The sequence below is a fragment of the Rhinatrema bivittatum genome, chromosome 7 (genome assembly GCF_901001135.1).
Source record: "Rhinatrema bivittatum chromosome 7, aRhiBiv1.1, whole genome shotgun sequence".
NCBI classification, from domain to species: Eukaryota; Metazoa; Chordata; class Amphibia; order Gymnophiona; family Rhinatrematidae; genus Rhinatrema; species Rhinatrema bivittatum.
In genome coordinates this window covers 118,614,041-118,638,272 of record NC_042621.1, presented here as the reverse complement: position 1 = coordinate 118,638,272, position 24,232 = coordinate 118,614,041, and the positions used below count along the sequence as shown (strand labels likewise).

The 24,232-nt window shown below is 44.5% G+C and overlaps 1 protein-coding gene across 2 annotated transcripts in view; it reads left to right on the top strand.

Annotated features, from left to right (window-relative positions):
• LOC115095407 (pituitary homeobox 3) overlaps positions 1 to 23,988 on the top strand; it is a 159,813-nt gene extending 135,825 nt beyond the window's left edge. The window contains exon 5 of one of the 2 annotated variants that reach the window (XM_029609014.1): positions 22,077 to 23,988. In XM_029609014.1, coding sequence (XP_029464874.1) covers positions 22,077 to 22,640 — 564 coding nt within the window. In that variant the 3' untranslated portion in view covers positions 22,641 to 23,988. The remainder of the gene's footprint in view (positions 1 to 22,076) is intronic. The other variant, XM_029609013.1, reaches the window with a different exon arrangement.
• Positions 23,989 to 24,232: the final 244 nt, after the last annotated feature.

Below are 24,232 nucleotides of genomic sequence, written 5' to 3'. Positions count from 1 at the left end.
AAGCGCCTATACAGTAAAATTGGTTGCGTGGGCCTAACGCTTCCCCTAACGCTTCGCAGACGCGGCTTGCATTTGCAAGCAATTTAAATAGAGTATCGAGCGGTATGTGATCAGAACAGTGCGTGGGGCAAACGAGAGTGCGCCTGGCACTGCCGCACTCTAAAGTGGCCTTACTGTATCGACACGTAGGGGAGGGAGAGAAAGAGAGAGAGACAGTCAGACAGACTAGCCATAATGGCCTCACACTAGATTAGGTATTTATATCTCTATGGGAAGCCCACCTAGTAACTCGAGGTGAGGTTCTCTCAACCTAGCTTGATGGACTCTCTACCTAGGTAACATCAAGCTAGGTTGAGAGAACATTGCATAAATCTCATCTTTGAGTGAGTTTCCTCACTCAGAAGGTCCTCAAATCTTAACAAGAGACCACTGTTCTGTTCGTACGTCTCACTATGAATGTCAAAGTGGCCCCTAACCCCTACACTAATACCTAAACCTCACCTCAAGTAACTAGGTGGGCTTCCCATAGAGATATAAATACCTAATCTAGTGTGAGGCTTTTATGGCTTTTCTTTCTCTCTCTCAGCGCACTTTGCGATAAACTGCCTATTACCATAAAAAGCACCCCTTTTCCTATCACATGTGATATTTAGTGCATTTTGATAAATCCAGGCCTAAGTTAGGCAGTTAATGCTTATCTTCAGTGTTATCTGGCTAACTTAAACCCTCCCCCTTCCCCAGAATGCGCTCCATCGCGACAACAAATTTGAAAACCCCAGTTTATCCGGCTAAGTCCCAAACTTAGCCAGACAAGCCATCCGAATATGGACATCATTAGGATATTCTATCCCATGTCAACATTGGTTTTTATATGAGTATTGCATATACTGATGTGTTCAGTATGAAAGCTGTCTCAGTCGAATCAGATTGCTACATTACAGATCTTCATTTACTGCTAAAAGTAGCAGTGTAAGCTGCCACAGAAAATTCCATCTACAAAGGCTATATAGCCTGATTTTCAAAGTGATTTACATAAATAAGCATTTTAATAGCATTAATCTGTTGTCTGAAAAATACCCTCCTTCAGTGCTGCACATTGTTCCACAATGTGAGGATGTTTAGCCACAGTGAGAGGAAATGTCCTCGGATTATACTTAGATTGGAGAGGGAAAAGTATTTGCAAATCTCTGAACATACTTGAATAGCAAAAATCTACCTGCAGAAAAAGCAGATGCATAGCCAGAAATGATTTTTTTTTTAGGAGTGGGGGGAGGGGGTTTGAAGGTTAACATGGATACACTCTGTGGCCAGCCCCCTGCTCTGTCCCATCCCCATCCCTTACATCATCCTGTGTGAGACTTCATGGCAGTGGCTACAAATCCCGTTTAATTTTCTGGCACTTCTCCTTACCCTGTCTGTGCTGTTTTTCATCCTCCCTCTGTGCTTAAGGCACCCACTTTATACAAGGGTTAGGCTACTGGAGAGCAATTATGTAAATAAGGTGCCAGGCCTTCCTGAACTTTTAAGGGGTTAACAGGAGTAGGCGACTCTGGTCCTGGAGTGTCACAAACGGGTCTGGTTTTCAGAATATCCACAATGAATGTGCATGAGATGTCTCGGAATCCACTCCCTCCAGTGCAGGCAAATATATCTCATGCATATTTATTGTGGATGCCCTGAAAACCAGACCTGGCTGTGGCACTCCAAGACCTGAGTTGCCTATCCCTGGGCTAAGAAGAGGGGAGAAAAATAATTAGCCGCCAAAAGGAAACAAAGATTTTGATGGCCTCAAACTGCTACACGTCTATCCCAAGTGCAGGGGTATTTCCAGTTCCACTGGCAGCAATTCCAGTGCCTGCAGACCCTCTAACTCCTGCAACTTTAAGGGGCTGACTCAGAGGGGGCTAGGGGTAGGGCCCTGACTCGAAAATGAAGGGACACAGGCCCCCACCCATGGCTATGCCGCTGGTGCATGTGACCACACGTACTTTATACCCATGGCAAATTTCAAAGCAAAAGGACACGTAAAAAATGGTGCAAAGCCCGTAGGTATTTATTTATTTATTTGTAGTTTTTCTATACCGGCATTCGTGATTAGAAACCACATCATGCCGGTTTACATATAACAAGGGGGTGTGAACAAAAAACGGAACATAAACAGGTGCAAAAGATCTTAAAATTACATTACAACAAGGATCAAATAACTGGGGAGAGAAATAGGGTAAGATACCCGAGCAGTTAGGATTAATTATTTACATTATATTGTACATTATATTGAGCAGACTCTTATAAGATGTTACTGTCCTTCAATTGGGGTCTGGGAAGGCTTGCTGAAATAGCCAAGTCTTAAGCCTTTTTCTGAAAGTAGGAAGGCATGGTTCTTGTCACTTTGTCCCAATGCAGAGAATTTGACTATTGGTCCACCAGTGATGTACTTTGGAGACTGAATATTATGCTTAATGGAAATAGAGAGGAAATCTATTCAAAGGAGGTCTAGCACATACTTTTTTTTTATATAAAAGAAAATTATTGTAATTGAACACTAATCAATAACCACAGGAAGCTGTGATTTTGGAAACAGTGTTTGCTCTGAAAATGCAAGAGATATATATGCATACAATGGAGGCAGTGCATGCAAATCTACCTCATGCATATTCATTGTGGAGATCCTGAAAACCTGGCCTGTTTGTGGCGCTCAAGAACTGGAGTTGGCCACCCCTGATATAAGGTGACCACATGACACAGGAAACAGTCCTGGGTTTGTGTCTCATCAACCAGAGTATTCTGGGGTCTGTAGTTTTACTTTTCCAATTATGAACATAGGCTGGCAATTCCCAGAATTTCCCAGGAATCCAGGGCTGCAGTAAAATGTCCAGGGTAGAGAAGTCTGGAAAATTCAAGATCAAACTCAAACTCAAACCCAGGTAAAATTGCAGAAGAATTGTTAAGAAAAAAATTAGTGGTCATATGGAACAACATGTGTAACCCCTGGGCTGGGTTCCTATTTTTAAGAGTCCAGGGGCACACAGTTAATCCTGAGGCTTAAGCTATCTTCACTTTTTTTATATATATAACTTTTTTTATTTATACACATTTTTTGATAGGCAACAACAATACACAGCAAGCAATCAGAAATTCCAGTCATAAACAGTTGACAAGAAAATATCTCTTCACAGAGGTGGAGTATTGAAAAAGACAAGAGAAAGCCCCCCTCCAAAAAAAAAAAAAAAAGTACATCGGTTCCTACAGCAGTCATTCAAAAGGACGTGGATAAGGATAGTCCTAGAACCGGTGATATATTCCCCACATTCCATCAAACCTAAACCCTTCGTTCTTCATATCGTATCTGAGTTTTTCAATATCAGCCACTTCTCACACTAGCCATCTTCACTTTTCATACAATTCACTAGCCCCAGGTTTTCTAGGATTCCCCCCCCCGGTGATGGTGGTCAGGTGGGGGGAATACTCTCCTAGGCCCTGCGAGTCTTTTCATCATCTCTAAAGCAGAGAGTAATAATCACCATGACTCATGATGAGGTTCCAACATAACCTTTCTGATAGGTAATGTTAAAGTAGAATTTATACCTGTTTACAAGGCTTTTCTCAATATAGTCCATTACACAAACTTATTCCTTGCAAGTCTGTCATTTCAGTTATTCTCAACAATGGATTTTTCCAACCAGACCTCGTCCTGCTTAAGGAGCAGTTTCAGAGCTTCCTCTTAAGAGATTTCTACCTCAGATGTCCTGGTATCAAAGACTCACATTCCTCTGGTCCTTTTCACCCCTTCATGTACTTGAAGGGTACTCTTTACCAAAATATCAGCTCGATGTCTGAAGAGGATCTATACCAGTGGGTGACACTCTTCCTCTTTACTCCTTTTCTCCTCCAGGACATTGAAAAGATGCCCAATCTTCCTTCCAAATCTTGGGTGGGGGAACTGACTCTCTCTGGTGGAAAGGCTCAGAATAGTCCCATAGTACAAGACCAGTCAACCAAATCCAAAAAATAAAGAAGGGTAGTTTTGAAATTTCCTTCGCTTAATCCAAAAGTGGAAAATAAGTTCCTCTTCCACAAGGAAACAAAACACACAGCTTCTTAACTCTTCTCCATATTATTTATTAAAGTTGCTTATAACCTACTTATTTCAACATCACTTGTGCTAAGTGAGGAAAATAGTACATAAAAAATATAAAAACAGATAAAACAGAAAAACATACTAAAATAAAATCCATAAAGCTATATTATTCAGCAAGGTTAATGGATCTGTATTTTAAAGAATGCTTATTTGTTATTCATGAAGAAATTGTGTAACTGATTGTATTTTTAATTGTGTTGTAAATCGCTTAGGAAGATTTTTTAATCTTAGGCGATAAATGATTTTTAAATAAATAAATATATGTACAAATACAACACGGCAAAATTAAACAAAGGCTTGGACAAGTAGATAATATTTTAATTCCTTACAAAACTCTTATATTCAGTATGGAACATACCGGTAATTCTGCTGGAAATTTATTGCAAGATATAAGATTTACTATTGAGAATACACAGTCTCATATGGTCTCTCGTCCTTGGTGCCACTAATAAATCCTGGCTGAGGGAGTGTAGAGTATGTAAGGAGGTAAAATATCTTTCAGGTACTGGTGCTTACCTTCTCGCAGAAGCTTAAATACCAAGAGAGTCACATTATACAAAATTCTAAACAGCAACAGCAACCAATGTAGTTGTTTCATGAACCATGAAGTTGAAATGACCTAGACACCAATGTGTAGGGTCTAGTTCTTCTTTCCTCAAAACAAAATCAGAAGGAAAGGAAACAGAAATTAAAAGAAACACTTCTGCTTCCTCCAAACGCAAACTAGGAATCCAAACACTCACTAGGAGTCTCTGTCTTTTAGCAAGGAGCCCATTTGGGGGAGATGAGGGTCAGTGGGTGTGCTCCTCTGACCCTTACACTACCTCTCCTTTTGTAAAGAACAGAACTTAGTACGGACCTAGTGAGGCTCTATCCATGCTTTTATGGGGAAGGGCCAGAATGGATATAGCCAAGAGAGATTCGCCTTACTGTCTTATTAGAATACTTTTGAAGGTATGAATAACCATGTGGATAAAGATGAGGCAAGCGACATGAGAGAATCCTGAGAAAAAGAAAAAGTCATGAGCTAGGAGGTGATATCTTACTGAGGATTGGTAACTGGTTAAAAGATAAGAAAACAAGAGTAGAATTAAATGGTCAGTTGTCCCAGAGGAGAAAGGTAAATAGTGGTGTGCCCTCGGGATCTGTACTAGAACCAGTATTGTTTAACTTATTAGCAATCTGGAAAACAGAGCAACACGTGAAGTGGTCAAATTTGCAGATGACACAAAACTGTTCAAAGAAGTTAAACGACAAGCAGACTGCGAGGACCTGCAAAAGGACCTTCCAAGACTGGATAACTGAGTATCTAAATGGAAAATGAAATGTAATGTGGACAAGTGGAAAGTGATGCACATAGAGAAAAATAATCCTAACCACAAGTACACAATGCTGGGGGCTCCATATTAGGAGTCACCACCTAGAAAAAGGATGTTGGAGTCATTGTGGACAATATATGCTGTATGCAGATGATCTGGTCATTCTGTCCCCCACCCCAGAAGGTCTACAAGAGAACCTAAACCTGTTAGAGATTTACTGTAAATCATGGGCCCTACAAGTAAACCTGGAGAAAACAAAACATGATTTTCCAGAAAAGGCCCAAAAAATCTCCAACACAAATTCAAATTCTTCCTAATAAACAAGCCTACCCTAGACCAGGGGTCTGACCCTGCTGCTTCTGAGCCTCATGCGGTTCTTTGAAGACCTGAATGTGGTTGCATCATGGAAACGGCAGAGCACATGGTGCAGGCTGAAGAGAAAAAGGCAGCATCAGTGGGGATGGGATTGGGGCGTTTGAGAGAGACTACTCGGGGTGGGGGATTGAGAGACTTGCAGGATGAGAGGAGTGATTGAGAGAGAGCGTGACTGCAGGGAACAAGCGACCCTTGGGAGAGAGGAGAAGAGAAATATTGAGTGCTGAAGATGAAGGGGCATTGAAGAGAGCAAGACAGAGTGAGCAATGGGGATGAGAGGAGAATGAGAGAGATTACATCTGACTTCTAGGAATAAGGATGACTAAGAGGGAATGGCTGCTGGGGATAAGGAGGATAAATAGAGAAAAAACTGCTGAGGATAGGAGGATTAAGGGAGAGAAAGTGATTGCTGGGGATAAGAAGGGATTGAAATAGTGTGATGGAATGGGGAGGACAGAGAGAGACTTCTGGGGATAAGAACCAGCAGGCCGATGCAATATCGTGCTCTGGCCACAGCGCACAGCTCAACTCACGATTGGATGTACGGTTTGGACCCGTGTCCATAACCCCCAATGCAAAACGGGGGTTAGCACGTCCAAAATGTGCATCCAATTGCACACGTAGCTAATAGCGCTCATTCCATATAAATTCATGTCGATGAAGCTATTAGCTATTCCCCCGATGCAAAAAAAAAAAAAAAATGTGTGCCTGATGTCCACATTTTTAGTCTCAAAATTAATGCCTGCCCCAAGCAGGCGTTAATTTTGGAGGAGCCCAAAAAGTGTACAGAAATGCATAAAATATTGCTTTTCTGTACTTCCTCCGACTTAATATCGTGGCGATATTAAGTTGCCTTTGCTTTTCTGTACTTCCTCTGACTTAATATCGTGGCGATATTAAGTTGGAGGAACATAGTAGGGGGTGGGCACATTTTGGGGATCCTCCCTTCGACTTATCTCCATCTTTTTGTGGGAGGCTTTGGGGGACTATAAAAATCCCCCAAGCACGTGATTTTGGTCTCTGCCGTCCCCCAGGTGGGCTGACCAGGAGGACAGCGGGTTTCTCTGTTTTGTAGAAGAGGAGACCAAAGGAGTAGATTTTGGAGTTTTGAGGACTTTTGCTCCCATTGAACTTTGAGTGGAACCAGTTCCCAACAGAAGGGAGTCCTCCCAATATCTGGACGAACTGGATTTCACTTTTTTTTTGCCTTTGCTAAAAAAAAAAAAAAAATAAAAAAAAATAAAAATGAAGCAAGCGGTGAAGAGAGTTGAGATTTCTGTACATTCCAGAAGGGGTAGCTGGATGTGTTTTGCCTTTGAAAGACTAGTTTTTTTTTGGACTGAGGGGGTTTTCCACCTTTTCCCAGCCTTTTGGACGCTGGAGTTACAACGGGGATACCCTACCCTTAGAGGGGAAGGCTTGCTGGATATGGATGCTGTTGCAGGGGAGCACAGAGCTGTAAGGAGGAGAGGCAGGGATGCAGGGACTGGGGCTTTTCTTACATTGATTTTTTTTATGATGTTTTTGATATTCACCATTCTTGCTTGGATTTTGATTTACAATCTAAAGTAAAATTTTGTTTGAACACCAAGTGGACTCAGAGACTTGTTCTTTACTCGGACGTAGGATCATAGAGAGAGAGCGCGAGAGAGCGTGTGAACGGATTTTTCTTTGTCTTTTTGGCCCCCTCCAGTAGCACACCCAGCACAGAAAAGAAGAGCAGTGGTTTGAGGCTGGCTTGTATCGACCACGGATAATATCCACACCGAGGGCCAAGGAAGTCAAGCTTCTCCCCCAGCTGGGTGAACCCCGGCAACGTGGCACCCTGAGTGCAGCCAGCCGGGGGTCCTACTACATAAGGAAAAGGTTATTTACCCTTTCAAACAGTACTAGGACTAGGGGACATGCCATGAAACTAGCAGGTAGAAGATTTAAAACAAATTGGAGAAAGCATTTTTTTTTTCATTCAACGTGCAATCAAGCTGTGGAATTTGCTGCCGGAGGATGTGGTCAAGGCAACTAGCATAGCTGAGTTTTAAAAGGTGTTTGTACAAGTGCCCGAAGGAAAAGTCCTCAAACAATTATTAGCATGGGCGGATTGGCCTGTCAGGACTTCGAGCATGCCCTGGTGGGCCAGTCATTCCAATAGCATGGGCCTCACACCTGCTCCCCACTCGCCTCACGGGCTCCTCCCATATGCAAGCACCAAGACAGTGGGAAACACTCAGGCTGCTTCCCTTCAAATCCTGTCTCTCTCCCCTGCCAGAGTGGCCAAAGAAAACAGCTGGGGACTGCCAACAGAGGGGACAAAAGGAGCCACTCAACTGCAGGCTGCCACTGGAGCCTAGGCCGGTGGGGCTGAAGAAAACAGCCGCGGGCCGCTAGCAGAGCCATAAAAAGGAGCCGCTTAGCTGTGGGCCACCGCAAAGAGGCCAGCAGGGCTGAAGGCAGGAGCTGCAGGCCACCGCTGGAGTCCAGGCCAGTGGGGCCAAGGAAACAGCTGCAGGCCACCAACACAGCCAAAAAAAGGAGCTGCTCCACTGTGGGCTGCCGCCAGAACTGAGGACAGGAGCTGCAGGCCGCTGCGGGGCCCAGGTTGGCAGGCTGAAGAAAGGAGAGAGAGGCAGGCTACGTGGTGAAGAAAAAGCAGAGGCACAATTTTAAGAGGGAGATGTGTGTGTGTTTGTGTGAGAGAGAGGAGAAATGTCCTGTGTGAGTGAGAGAAGGAGATGCTTCTGTGTGTGTGTGTGTGTGTGAGAGAAAGAGAGAGAGAGAGAGAAAACATGCTTCTGCTGTCTGTGTGTGTATGAGAGGGCGTGTGCTTCTGTGTGTGTGTATGAGAGAGAGGGTGCCTGCTTCTGTGTGTGTGTGTGAGAGAGAGGTGCTTCTGCTTTTATGTGTGTGAGAGAGAGAGAGTGGTGCTTCTGCTGCTGTCTCTATGTGTGTGTGAGAGAGAGGGAGCCTGATTCTGTCTCTGTGTGTATGAGAGAGAGGGAGCATGCTTCTGTCTATGTTTGAGAGAAAGAGAGTTGCTTCTGACTGTGTGTATGTGTGTGTGAGAGGGAGGTACTTCTGTGTGTGAATGAAAGAGGGAAGAAGAAGAAAGTTTGTGCATTCACCCCTCTTCTACTAATTCACAACAAACTTAGGATGACTGGAAATCAAATGTTCCCAGGTATGGAGTGAATGAGATGTTTTTATCCTTATTTTTAATTATTAGGTATTATTCGATGTGTCTCCCAAACATCACAAACATATTTCAAAACAGTAAATTTAAAAAAAAAAAAAAAAAAGAATTTTTAACAATTGAATATTCTATTAGGGGCAGATTTCAAGAGCCCTGCTAGCCAGTGCGCCTATTTTACATAGGCCTACCGGCGCACGCAGAGCCCCGGGACTCGCGTAAGTCCCGGGGTTTTCCGAGGGGGGCGTGTCGGGGGTGTGCCCGATCCGCGCGGCGTTTTCGGGACGGGACGTAGCGTTTCGGGGGCGGGTCTGGGGGCGTGGTTACGGCCCGGAGCGGTCCGGGGGCGTGGCCGCGCCCTCCGGACCCACCCCCAGGTTGCGTCCCGGCGCGCTAGCGGCCCGCTGGCGCACGGGGATTTACGCCTCCCTCCGGGAGGCGTAAATCCCCCGACAAAGGTAAGGGGGGGGTTTAGACAGGGCCGGGGGGGTGGGTTAGGTAGGGGAAGGGAGGGGAAGGTGAGGGGAGGGCAAAAGAAAGTTCCCTCCGAGGCCGCTCCGATTTCGGAGCGGCCTTGGAGGGAACGGCGGCAGGCTGTGCGGCTCGGCGCGCCGGCTATACGGAATCGGTAGCCTTGCGCGCGCCGATCCAGGATTTTAGCGGCTACGCGCGTATCTACTAAAATCCAGCGTACTTTTGTTGGCGCCTGATGCGCCAACAAAAGTACGCCAGATCGCGCTGTTTGAAAATCTACCCGTTAGTCAACTGTTTTGAAATATTTGTTCATTTTTTAATATGGTGTTACTATTATATTTTATATTTCTTGGTTTTATAATTTTATGTTTTATGAGGAATGAAAATGTTTCTATTTTTCATATACTGGGCAGATTTTACAATCTGCACACGGGCACAGATTTGTTTGCGCAACCCGGCGCGAATAAAGCTACGCCCGATTTTATAACATGCGCATGCTGCCGCACGCATGATATAAAATTCAGGGTCGGGGCGTGCAAGGGGGTGCACAATTGTGCAACTTGCACGCACCGAGCCATGCCGGTTTCGGAGCGGCCTCGGAGGAAACTTTTCAACTGCTCCCCCCACCCCCCAGCCCTAACTAAATCCCCCTGCCTACCTCCAGCATGGTCGCAGTGCCGGAGGACTTGGGAACGCCCCGGCCACGCCCCTGGACTGCCGCCACACCCCGGCCCCACCCCCTGCCCAGCCATTTTTTAAAGCCCCGGGACATACGCGCGTCCCGGGGCTTGCGAGCGCCGCCGAGCCTATGCAAGTTAGGCTCGGCGCGCGCAGGGGCAGCTTTTCGGGGGTTACGCGCATATCCCTTTGAAAATCTACCCCACTGCGATTTCCAGTTTAGTTTTTTTTGCACATTTCTATTTATATTTTATGGTGACTAGAATCAGAAGTTCCCTGGTAATGGATATTTTTATCCTTATTAGTTATTTTATGTGGCTGATATTTTGAAATATTTTATTGGTGTTAAGAAAATATTTAAAAAATTCCCCAAATAGTTTTTTTTATTGGATGTTCTGTTGATCAACTGTCGTGAAATATTTGTTTATTTCTTTTAGTATGGTTTTACTATTATAGTTTATATTTCTTGATTTTATTGTTTGATATTTTATGAGGAATGATGATGTTTCTGTTTATCCATTGTTGCACTGCGTAGAGTTTGGCTTGTTGCGGTTTTCAGTTCTGTTTATATTTTATGGCTTCTTTATTCTGTATTTGATGATGTATGTGTTCTACTTGTGTCAGACAGAGTTGACACAGGTAGAACACAGACAGTTTCTGTGTTTGGATCTATAGCAGCAGAGCTTGTTCTGTTTTTCCTAATAGGAGATGTATTGATGTTTTAGGGTCTGGTGTAATAGTTGCAGTGTTTCCTTTTCATAGGGAGGGTTGTTACTATTTGAGTGAGAGGTTTACTATATTGTAATTTAGTTTACTCATGGCTTTCTGAGTGCCAAGCCCACACTAAGGGGCGGATTTTCAGAGCCCTGCTCGCGTAAATCCGCCCAAAACCAGGCGGATTTACGCGAGCAGGGCCCTGCGCGCCGGGAAGCCTATTTTACATAGGCCTACCGGCGCGCGCAGAGCCCCGGGACTCGCGTAAGTCCCGGGGTTTTCGGAGGGGTCGTGTCGGGGGGCGTGTCGGGGGCGTGGCTACGGCCCGGGGCGGCCCGGGGGCGTGGCCGCGCCCTCCGGACCCGCCCCCAGGTCGCGTCCCGGCGCACAGGAGGCCCGCTGACGCGCGGGGATTTACGTCTCCCTCCGGGAGGCATAAATCCCCCAACAAAGGTAAGGGGGGGGGTTTAGACAGGGCCGGGCGGGTGGGTTAGGTAGGGGAAGGGAGGGGAAGGTGAGGGGAGGGCAAAGGAAAGTTCCCTCAGAGGCCGCTCCGATTTCGGAGCGGCCTTGGAGGGAACGGGGGTAGGCTGTGCGGCTCGGCGCGCGCCGGCTATACGAAATCGATAGCCTTGCGCGCGCCGATCCAGGATTTTAGCGGATACGCGTGGCTCCGCGCGTATCTACTAAAATCCAGCGTACTTTTGTTTGCGCCTGGAGCGCAAACAAAAGTAGGCTATTCGCGCTCGTTTTAAAATCCGCCCCTAAGTGCCTGTTATAATGGGGCTGGGACCTTTGCTCCCTGTATTATCATCTGGCAACCCTCATTAATGTATCGCTTATTTGAAAGCTGAAGTACTTATGCAGTCTTTTGAATAAAGAAATATTCACAGACTTTAGTGTTTCCTGATGGACAATATCCTCACTTGCAACACCTCAGTTGTGACTTTCATAATAGGCCTAATACCATATGAGTTCAAAGCATCTTTTTACTTTCATTGCAGGCTTTTTCTGGTTGGCACCATAGCAGTGCATGTAAATATAGTAGATGTAATATTTTTACTTCAGAAGACTGTACTATGAATGTACTTTTTTCATGTAAAATCTTATTACAAATGCATAATTTTTAATTGGGTGTGTGGAGGGTGGAGCTTTGGCTGGGACAAGGCTGTAAGGTTTTCCTAGGTTGCCTGATGCCCTGGCTGCACTTGAAAAAGCAGAATTCCATCTGGAGTTGTGCTGTCACAGGCCAGGCTCTCCCCAGTGGAGATGCATATAATTTTGGCCAGGATTTTATTTTTATTTTTCTTAAGCCCTGGAGGAAGCTGGAAGTATGGATTATGTTTTGTACCCCTCCTCCCCAGGAATAGGTGAGCAGAGCAGAGCCTATGGCAATGTTTCCCAAATAGTGTTCCTCCAGACCTGATCAGGTTTGCCACGGAAAAGCCACCACTTCCTAATGCTCTGATCCAGGGCACCACCTGAGCTCTGCTCTCAGCACCTTGCAGCAACAAGAGACACAGCGGTGGCTCTTAAGCTGATGGGAACTCCTTTCTGAGAGCATGTGTAATCATGCACGCCTCCTTTAGCTACAGCATGAGCCCTGGAGTGTGGTAATTAACGGGCAGCCTGCCGGGCAGAGATAGTTGGCATCTACTTTTTTCAGCATCCAGCCCCTCCTCATCTTCCCGAGTGAGTCCTTGAAGCCTCTGCCTGTTTCTCATGCAGAGTAAGATGGGGAGAGTGTGCAATGAGCACTGGATGTGACTCATTGTGATTGCTGGGAGCAGCAGTAAAGGAGCTCTGTCAGCCACATGTGGCAGCCAAGGTAACCAACTGAGCCAGTTGCTCACACCACACCAATTTCTCCCTTCTCTCTTGGGACCTGATAGATTGTGACAAGTTTATGTGTGTCTTTGCCCCTCTTTTCTGTTTTGGAAGAGCGACTGTTGGGCATTTAATGCTTCCCTAGCCATTTTGGTCATATAAGCCCTTTCGTTGTCTGCACGGTCTGCTCGGTGGAGATTGGTATGCCAACATTTTCATTAATGTAGATTTGCTTTAGGTGTAAAAAAATTGGGAAACCCTGGCCTAAGGAATCATAAACACAGCAGACTGTGTAGCACACAATCAGTGAAAATGTGCTGACTGGGGGAGGCCCTGAGAAGTGGAGGCAATCTACTGTTATGGAATGAGAGGGGGTAAGCCAGAAGGAGATATCTGTGCAGTGCTAGTGAGGCTTCTGTCTGAAATGGCTGGGCTGAGCTCCGAGAGGGGCAGCCGGCTGAGGGACCAGAGAGTCTCCAGGAATGTGAGAGTGCCAAGAAGGGCTGAGAATGGGAAAGGGAGGGGGCTGCTTCAGGCTGAGGAAGGGCTGGCACAGGCATCAACTTTTAGATAATGATGCAGGGAATTCTCAATGAAGGAGCACATGAGCAGCAGCACAACAGCAAATGTCTTTGTGTGTGTGAGTGTGTGCTGTGTTTATGGCAGATTGTGTGAGTCTGAGCCATTTGCTGGCAGTATGATTGTATCATTACTTGAACTGATTGGATGGCAGAAGACTATGTGTGAGAGATGTAATCAAACTTGTGGGGCAGGGGGACTGATTGATTGCATGGACAGAAATGGGACTGCAGCTCAGTTTATTCATCCCTAGTCTAGGATGTTCTCTACTTAAATGTTTAGTAAAAACATGAAATTTATGTTGGGAGGTTGTTTTGTATCAATCCTGCCAGGCTCTATCTGATGTGATGGTGCATCTCAACAACTGACTTGGTGTGTTTTTGGAGCTGTTAAAGCACGTGCTGCACAGCACATGAGCGAATCAGATACCCAGTGGGCCGGTTTTGAAAAAATCCCCCCGCACATATTTTCTTGCAATTCGCCCCTGATTATTAGCCAGGTGGAAACGGAGAAAGCCACTGCTCATCCCTGGGAATGAGCAACAAGGAATAGGATCTGATCTTTGGGATCTGCTGGGTACTTCATAGTGACCCGAGCTGACCACCATTGGAGACAGGATGCTGGGCTCGATGGAACTTTGGTCTAACTCAGCATGGCACTTCATATTGCCCTTAAACCAGGCAATTTTAGCCTTTTCAATGACTGCACCTGGAAGAGGGGGGGGGGGGGGGGGGGAAGAGGCAACCAGAGCAATTGCTTTGGAACCCACACCACAAAGGGTCCTGTGGGAATGTCGCCAATACCAACCTGGAGCTGAAAGAAACATGTTGATGTCTGCCATAGGCAGATATCTTTTGGTGTTCACAGAGGAAATAGGAGGAAAAATCAGCCCAGGGCCTGTGAGGCAGTGCATGCTCACAGGCCATGCTGCATCCCCTTCTCTTCCTCCTTCTGCACAGGCTTCCTGTTAGCAAGGAAATCTGTGTGAGGAGTGTGTGTGAGGGTGCCCTGTGTTGATTTTTCCTCTTCGTACTCTCTGATGATCTCTGCTGAGCCTGGAACCAGCAAGATGAGGGGAGAAGAAGGAAGAGTAGAAGGTGGAGGACCCGGGAAGGGACTACAGGGAGAAGGTTGGAGGGGAGCAAGAGGACCTGGGGGAGGAGACCCAGGATTAGAGGCTCCCTCCTTGGCCCCAGCATGTCTTAACACGGAACCTGAGCCTGGTTCAAGTTTGGTGGAATTTTCAAATTTTCCACAGATTCGCTAAGGAAATTTGTTGAAATTTCCTCAGAAAATCTGTGGGAAATATGAGCAGATTAGATTTAATCTGCCAGCTGTGGACCCTGTTAATCGGATGAATCTGTTCCAGTTCCAATAAAGATTCATCAATTTAGATTTTTAAAAACTTTTGCCAAACTAATTAGACAAACCCATGAATGGGTTACGGGTTTTTCAAACTAGTTTACATACATTTTAAAGAAGAAGAATGCACATCTCTAATCCAGGTGCTAATAGAATCACTTCATCACTCTGTTTTTATGTAATATTTAGCCTTTTTTACTGCGCTACTTTGGTTAGTTTCTCCAGCTGGCTTATAAAATTGTGCTGTAATCAGAGATGTCGCTAGGTACCTAAATGATCCAGGGCACAGGCTCATGAGCTCTCCTCTTCCCTTCCCCTCCTTTCCCCCTGAGAGTTTGATACTTAACTCAATCTCTATCAGCAGCTTTCCCGCCCTGCAAGAAAAAATCCTTTAAAAATTGAACATTGCACAATCTTTATTCTATATTCCCATGCAGCTGTCGTAGTTTGATCCCGGTGGGGTTCCAGTGGCTCTCTCCACATGCCTCTTACCAAATTCTGGTCATGCAGTGACAGGAACCCCCCCCGCTCATAAAGCAGGAGACACTGCTACAAACATTTTGCACAATTATCGTCAGGTGTTGGGCAGGCATGTCAGTGGAGTTTCTAGAAAGAAAGACCTTAAGTCTTGGCCAGTTTCAACCATCTAGTAAATCTACCACTAAAATGATTCAAAAGCATCAATTAATAGAAATTCTTTAATATGAGAGTGAAGTCTGAGGTCTATACAGGATAGGACAGAATCCCAATACAAACCCTGTACCTCAAGTTCTACACTATCCTACATTCACAGAAAGGGTGCAGAGCAGAACAAGGACATTTCCCCTTACAATGCACTGTAGAAAAATAATAATCGAAATCCAGTGTCACTTCAGGAACAACACCACAATCTCCCTCCACTATCCATTGTGTAATAATTCAAAACCCTGCAAAAAAATATACTCTGAACTTTTAGGAAACTAGCCATACCATAATACACTAACTGCCAAACTCAAACGGTAACAACCCTACCTATGAAAAAGCATCAATGCAAATATTACACCAGACCCTAAAATACCAATACGCCTCCTATTAGGAAAACAGAACAAGTCAAGCTGCTAGCGATCCCTTTACAGAAACTACATACTAGCAGAATACTTCAATTCAGAAACACATGCGCATGTTATAAAATCGGGCGTACATGTGCGTGTGCTCCTTTTTAAAATCTACCCCATGTGTCTAAAAAAATGTACACACATAAACTACTGAAACGAATGAAAACAAATGCACATACTTTCATTTTGAAACTTGCTCTGGGTACAAAGTTCATCAAGTCGCCTATAGCCGCTTTTTCTTTGGATAGGTTTTTGCTGGAAAAGTAATGGCAAAGATGTGAAAATGCCACGTAGGCACATACTCTTCCTCCCTTTGTCTAAACACATACCCAGGAACACTTCCTCTTATTGAGGTTAAACGTGTACGCATTGCCGAAGAATATGCATTGACTGAGGGCAGTTTTCACATAGCCAATTAATGAAGAGAAAAGGCTTTTTACCTCTGTAAATCACTTTTGAGGTCAATTTTCAAAAATCTGTAGAATGGCTAACTTCTCCGGCTACCTTTAGCTGGATAACTTTAAATCTAATTGGCTGGCTTCTGAATATTGCTGGTTAGGTTTAAAGATATCTAGCTAAAGATAGCCAGATAATTTTAGACTTGACTAGCTATATTCAAAGGAATATTGCCAGTTAAGTGGCACAGTAGTAAAAAAAAAAAAGAAGAGAGTGATGTGCGGGCCTGCTGGCAGTCACACACCCTGGCTTTACGGCTTTTTATTGACTATAAAGTGAAAAATGAGCTCTTTTCAGCCACTATTCATATTCTCTATTTCTAAGCATTTTTGAAACGCGCATTTCTTCCCTTTAATCTATTTTTTTCTGTTTTCTCTTGCTATTAGTGCCTTCTTGCTGTTTAATGCAATAAATAAGCTTCTTTTTCTTCTTTGTAGTTGCAATGCCCTCTCTGCCAAGCCCTTATGTGAAGTGGAGGTGCATCTCCAATTAGTGATGCTATTCTCGCCCATGGTTTGAGTGTTCCCCCCCGAGTGACAGTGAAGAAATGCACTCAGTTGGGAAGCTCCAAAGTACCAGGTTAGGTTAGGTACCTGAAGGCCACCACGAAAGTTTCTCTCGAAATAGAGCAGCGCGTGCCACTCTGGGTGGTCTCCTTTTCCATATAAATCGAAGTAACTTACGCTGCCAGTGGGTCAGTGTGGGGTCGGGCACTGATATTGGGAGGGTTGGAAAAAGATAGCTGAGACGGGGCAAGATATTCATTTTTATTATTGCTATCCTCCCAAACCAAGAAAACATTCCCCTATTCCAACGATCATCTTGGAGATTGCAAAACAGTGGAGTATAATTTAGGCAAAATAAATCCTGATACTCTGGTCCTATTTTGACACCCAAATATTTCACCCATTCCTTCGCTATGCAGAATGGAAGATTTCGTACAATGGCACCAAAGCGATCTGACTCCACTGATACATTGAGAAGCTCCGATTTGTCCTCATTAACCTTAAAACCAGAAACTTCCCCATATTCCCTCAATCCCACCAATAAAGACGGTAAAGATCGCTCGTGTTCTGTAACTGTAAATAAAAGGTCATCCGTAAACATTGATATTATATAATCGGTAGGGCCTTTCTGCAATCTCCAAACTTCAGGGTTCGCCCTTACCTTAGCCACATATGGCTCGAGAGATAGTGCGAAGAGAAGCGGAGACAGGGGACAGCCTTGTCTGGTACTCCTTTTTACCATAAAAGGGTCCACATATTCTCCATTAATCTTTAGACTGCCCCTTGGGTTTTCATATAATCGCTGTATCCATTTAATAAAACTGGGACCCAGATTAAATTTAGCCAGAACTTTAAACAAGTATGGCCAATGTACCCTGTCAAACGCTTTCTCAGCGTCCACAGCCAGAAGTACCAGAGCAGTGCCAGCCTGTTTCGCCCTCCACATTATCTCCAAAACTCTCATCACGTTATCCAAGGCCAATTGGCCTGGAACAAAGCCGGACTGATCTTCATGTATAAGGGATGGAGCAACCATGGCAAGCATGGTTGCCAAGATCTTGGCCAGAAGTTTAAGATCAATATTTATTAAAGATATGGGTTGGTAGGAACCACATTTTGTGGGGTCCCGTCCACTCTTGGCCAAGATCGTTTTGCCAGCCAGGTTCGATTCTGGGAATAGTGAGCCCTCCCCTATCAAAGCATTAAACATGGAGAGCAAGGGCGGGATCACCACAGCTTGGAATGCCTTGTAAAATTTGGCAGTATACCCATCGAGCCCTGGGGATTTGCCCACCTTCAGCTCTTGAATTGCCTTATATAATTCTGCGTGAGTAATTTCAGCATTAAGAAAGTTTTGTGCATTTTCAGGGAGGGTCGGAAGCTCTACACCTGCTCAATAGTCATCTTTAACTGGGGACCCCACAGCCGTGTGAGAAACATATAGATCAGTATAAAAACTTGTAAAACGTGTGCTGATTTCTTCAGCCGTAAGCAACATAGCCCCTGACACATTTTTTATCTTGGTAATATATAATTGTGCTGCCCTTTCTTTTAAGCATTTAGCCAGGATACGCCTGGCCTTGTTGCCAAATTCGAAGTGTTGCTGTTTTACCAAATCCATCTGAAAGGCCATCTTTACGAGATCTAAAGCATGAAGCTCCTTTTTAGCAGATAATAGTTCCTCCAATTTTCTAGGGTCTAAGGAGCGTTTGTGACTGAGCAATAGTCGGCAATCCGGTGAAGAAGGTGAGCATGCCTAGCATTTCTTTCCTTTTTAAGGAAACTGGCCCGTGAAATACATTTACCTCTGACTTCGGCTTTCAAACAGTCCCATACAGTACTGGAAGAGATTCCATCTATATTATTAAGTGTCAGAGATTCTTTAATATCACCTGATAGGGATTCAACAAATTTCTTGTCATTCAAGAGGCTATCATTCAGTCTCCAGTGGAATTTACCAGCCATTTTAGTGGGTAATGTAATTTCCAGCCAAATTGGGGAGTGATCGGATCATGTGATAAGCCCAATATTTGAGTCTACCATAAAATTTACTAACTCTTTGTCAATAAGAAACATGTCTATGCGAGAATAGGTACTGTGAGCGTGGGAGTAAAAAGTGTAATTTCGCTGAGTGGGATTCCATAGTCACTAGATATCCTCTAACCCTCTCTCTAAGATCAAGTCTTTAAGGGCCTGTCTCTATGCCCAGAGACCCATGCCCACATCCCCCGAGTTATCTAGAAAAGGATACCTAGTCAGATTGAAGTCTCCTCCTACTATCACTTGGCCTTCAGCCCACGACTCTAATAGTGTAGAGGTATCTTTCAGGAACCTGCCCTGATCAGTGTTTAGACCGTATACGGTGAGAAGAGTGAACAGAGTTGTGCCCGCCATACTTTTTAGCGCAATGTATCTCCCATCTGGGTCACTTCTGCTCTCCTTGACATCAATTACCCAATGTGCATGCAAAGATACCCACTCCATAATATTTCTGTTTAGTCGAAGCTGAGGCTAAATATTGCCGAGAGTAAAATTTGTCTCAAAGCACACATTCTGTACGCTTAAGCAAATGTGTCTCCTGACAGAAAATAACATTTACTCACCCCTTCCTCGCCTCTTGGAATAACAATTTCCTCTTATAGGATGAGTTGAGCCCCTTTGTATTAATGGACATTATTCGTAACCCTGCCATCGCTCCTTTTTGGATCTGTGATGTAGCCGTTCCCAGTCTAGGCCCTTGTGTGCTAGTGTGGAGCACCCACTTACATCTAAAGCACCTGTGATCGATATTATAGATCTTGGCAGCCAGAATGGTTTCCCCACTCCCCTCCCACCCATCCCCCTTGGACGAGGCAGGATGAAACCCACAACCAACCCCAGTGGACCCCATATCGAGGGAGTGTATACATCGTCTCATTGGACCCCCACATACAAACATGTCAACATGACAGAAAAATAAAGAAGGGAAGTTAGGCCCCTAAAAATAAATAAATTGGCTTCGTATAACAAGTATTAAGTCCAGCGTGAGTGTGAGATCTCTATTCTGAAAATACGATGAAGCCTGAAGGGAAACATCTGCTGACAGTTTATCCAGGACGATCACCTAGGTGGATGGATCCGCTTGAGTGGCAACGGAGCCTCGTCCCCCTTTTCCATGCGCTGCTATCTGGGCATCTCGCTGCACATCTGTCTTTCACATCCTGGGACATTAGTTGAAATATTAATGTTCATGCCTGGGGCTTGTAGAATATCTCCCGCTTCTTCCGGTGAAGAGATCCATGATGTGACTCCCGCTATGGTAAAGCTTAAACCACAGGGGAATAGCCATCTGTATTTAACATTGTGATTGTGAAGCATAGTTACAACATCCCTAAGTTCTCTCCTCTTGCAGATGGTAGAGGGGGCCAGATCTTGGTATACCTCTATTTTGTTGCTTTTCCACATTACTGGACCCTCTCTGCGGGCTTTCAGGGCAATTTCCTCCTTCTGTGCGTAGCTTGGAAACACACTACTACATCTCTGGGCCTGTTAAGTCGTGGTGCGCCCAGTGCCCTATGGGCTCTATCCAACTTCACCACTGCTGCTGCGTCAAGATTGTTGGGCAGCGTGCCCAAAATCTGTCCACATACGTTGTTTACCACTTGTTTACAGTCCAAAAACTTAGCCATCTCAGGGATCCCTCTAAATCTTGTTGGCCCTGCGAGATCTGTCCTCCAGGTCTTCCATCCTATTTAATAGATCTCCGTTGACCTGGAGTAGTTTATCTTGAGCCAATTTATAGCTAGATAATTCTGAGGCCTGATTCTCCAGCTGTGTCTCCGTCTCCTCCACCCTGCTCCCCAATGCAGCCAGGTCTCCTGCGACCTCTGCCCTCAAATCCCAGATATCCTACTGAAGTCGACATGGCACCATGGATTTCCCCAAACCAGCTCTGGAACTCTGCATGACTCGGTGCCTTGTCTCCTGCGCCATCACCCCCCCCCCCCCTGCTTTCTCTCAACTCCGTAAGCACATGGTCAGTGAAGGCCCGATCCGCCTCCCCCAGCACCATCTGTGGCGCGGCACTGGTAAAAGAAAACTTATTTAAGTCCGGTTTTTTTTTTTGGAGCAGACTTTGTGCTGTAAGGATGGTAGTCGGGGCGAAAAGTCCGACGAAAGTTGTTGCTTGGGGCCTGGATGTGGGGGGGGGATTAGTATAAGCTGGGTCAGGAGCGCGGAGCTAGGCGGCCATTACCAACAGTGACTTCCCTCCTCAGCACTGACATTCTTGATCGAGAAACACTCGGGTTATAATTTGGAAGTCAATATTCAGTGCCAGCTGGCTAAAGGGCAATATCTGAATATTTGGCCCTGTTCAGCGGGCTCCTCTTAGCCAGATAACTTATCTGGCTAAGTGGTGGGAGGGACGGAGACATAACAGGACAAAGCTACTTGTCTGGCTAAGTTAACCCTGCTTTTGAGCTAGTCTAAAGTTAGCCAGATAACTTTAAAGAGAGCCGAATAAGTTTATCTAGGTGCATTCATTGTACTCAACTGCAATATCCCAACTAAGTAAGCCGGATACGTTTATCTGGCTAACTTAGGCCTATATTCATTAAATTGCTATAAATGTAGCGGAAATAGGGTTGATGTGATGCATGTCATGAAACTCGGTATAACAAAAACAATAAATAAATAAATAAATAGCACATCACACAGCCGTTATCGCAGGCTGGAGTGGGGGAGAGAGAGAGAGCACTATCGATGGGCACATCCAACTCGGGGTGGGTTTGGGGGTGGTGGTGTTACATACACAGTCAAAGGAATTAACTGAAAATTTGATAAGACTGAAGACTCTACATTTGAATCAATGAAAGGTACAACAAGAGGAGTTGATTTGTACAACGCATTCTCTTCTCCTCTTGTACTTTTCATTGATTCAAATGATAGAGTCTTCAGTCTTATCAAATTTGCAGTTAATTCCTCTGTGTATGTAACACCACCCCCCCCAACTCCCCAAACCCACTCTGAGTTGAATGTGCCCATCTATAGTGCTACTTATATAGAGGGTTCAATTCACCCTATTAAAAGTTCTCTCTCTCTCTCAAAACATTTTCGCCCAGTAACGCAAAGAAAAATAGTTATTTCTGACCCAGTTGGCGAGCTGGCTAACATTTCAATATCAACCCCTATGTAAATAATTTAAGATAACCACACAACCATGCAAGTAAATTGCAATTATTTTCTGTTTCAAAAGAATATAATCATTCTGTTATCCAGGGGTAGAGAGACTGTAACCGTGATGCCATGGACGAGGTTGTGTCTCACTTTATTTTAAGCTCAATGAAATAGCCATGTTCTATACTAAAGGAATCTTTCATTTTCTTTTAGGTGTGGTTTAAGAACCGCAGGGCCAAGTGGAGAAAAAGAGAGAGAAGCCAACAGGCCGAGCTGTGCAAGAACAGTTTTGGAGCGCAGTTCAATGGACTCATGCAGCCTTATGATGATATGTATTCTGGCTATTCCTATAACAACTGGGCCACCAAAGGGCTGACCACAAGCCCCCTGTCAGCTAAGAGCTTTCCATTTTTCAACTCTATGAATGTAAGCCCCCTATCCTCCCAGTCCATGTTCTCCCCACCCAGTTCCATTGCCTCCATGACCATGCCTTCTTCCATGGTCCCTTCAGCGGTAACTGGCGTCCCAGGATCTAGCCTGAATAATCTGGGAAACATCAACAATCTCAACAGTCCCAGCCTAGGCTCGGCTGTTTCTGCCAGTGCCTGTCCTTATGCCACCACTGCCAGCCCCTACATGTACAGGGACACTTGCAACTCCAGCTTGGCAAGCTTGAGGCTGAAGGCCAAACAGCATGCCAACTTCACCTACCCTGCCGTGCAAACTCCAGCTTCCAACCTGAGCCCCTGTCAGTATGCCGTGGACAGGCCAGTATGAAGGACCACCCGCACTTTCCAAGGACTTGACATTAGCCTTGAATTAAGGAGACCTGTTAGCCCTACATCTGCCCCCTCTGGGAGAGACTGAGACACAGACAGGCAGCCTTTGGTGAAGACCTTGCAATTGATTTTCTGATGAATGCTGATGCAGATCGACTCTTTTGTTGCTGGGTTTTTTTTTGTTTGTTTTTATTTTTTAATTTTAAAGAAGTACTAAATGCTCAGAGTGTGAACAATTATTGGGGAGACAGAAAGCAGCCCTCTTACTAATCTAACTGCATCCTGCGCTCACAGGCTTTAAAGCAGGAGTGCATTTCAAGTTTTGGAGGAAAACACTGGTTAAGCCTAAAGCAACCAAGTCATGTACTCTTTGAACTGAAAGCAGCCTTGGGCCTGGGCCAAAGATGAAGCTTCTCGGTGCTTAACTAACTGAACAAAAAGTGACCTGACTGCTTTTTCTCTGTGCCACAGATCCTTATTTATCACAAGAGCAGTCCTAGCCTGTTGCATCAAAACAGAGGCAGAAAAAAAAAACAAAAAACTGTTGTCAGTCGGCATAATTTTTAAAACACAGATATATGCATGGTCATTACAATTGAATCCCTTAGTGGCTGAGAGTTGTAATGTAGGGAAATAGGATGTGTGTGTATGTGGGGATATATATCTATATATATATAGATATATAGGTATCTATTTCTATACAGAGAGATAATATACTTGCTATGTTTTGTATGTGGAATAATCTACCAGGTAAAACTTTAAGATACAATTTGAACATGTCCTGAAAAGGCACTACCCACCATAAACCATGTCTCCTGCTTCTAAAATTTCAAGTCTGCTCTGAATGCCTTTGAAAATGTAATTTCAAACAATGTCCTTTTCTTTTTTTGACAACAAAGTCCGGTTTCTCCCTTCCCCCACACTCCCCAAGTCCATTTTCAAGTAAAATAAAATAAATATTTGAGTAAATCATTCTGCTTTCCGCTTGTCCTTTTCTTAATGGAGAAAAGAAAGGAGGAGGAGAGCGCAGAAACACACTCAGCAAGAAGCCATGAATGGCTACGATAGCTTTACTGTGTGTGTTGGGTGCCGGTAAAACAGACAAGGCCAGTAGGCCCTTAATGCAGTTAAAAAAAAGGGGGTAGTTTGGTCATAGAAACGCTGTTACTCGGGCTTACCTGGTCTTTTAGAAGCCACATGACAGGTAGATGCTTGATGATAATAATTTAAGTAGAATTACATTACAGAACCATGCAGCTTCTTCAGCTGATCCTGGGATTCCATTTCTAAGAGCCATTTTATAAAACCAGAAGAGGATGTGATTCTAAGGCTATATATGCATAATTCAGGGAGGTTCTTCAGCATCCAAGAAGTGACTAACTCTATCAGCAGAAAGCCTGGATGTTGTTATTCCACTCCTAAGAAAAAAAGATATGCTAAATTTGTGTGTGTACATCCATATCTATAGATATAAATATATAGACACATACATTCCTATATATATTGATAATTTAGAAAGAGAATTGCCATTAAATGGGAAAAAAAAGTTTCTAGAACTTAGTGAAAATGCTTTAAAAATGCAGGAAATCA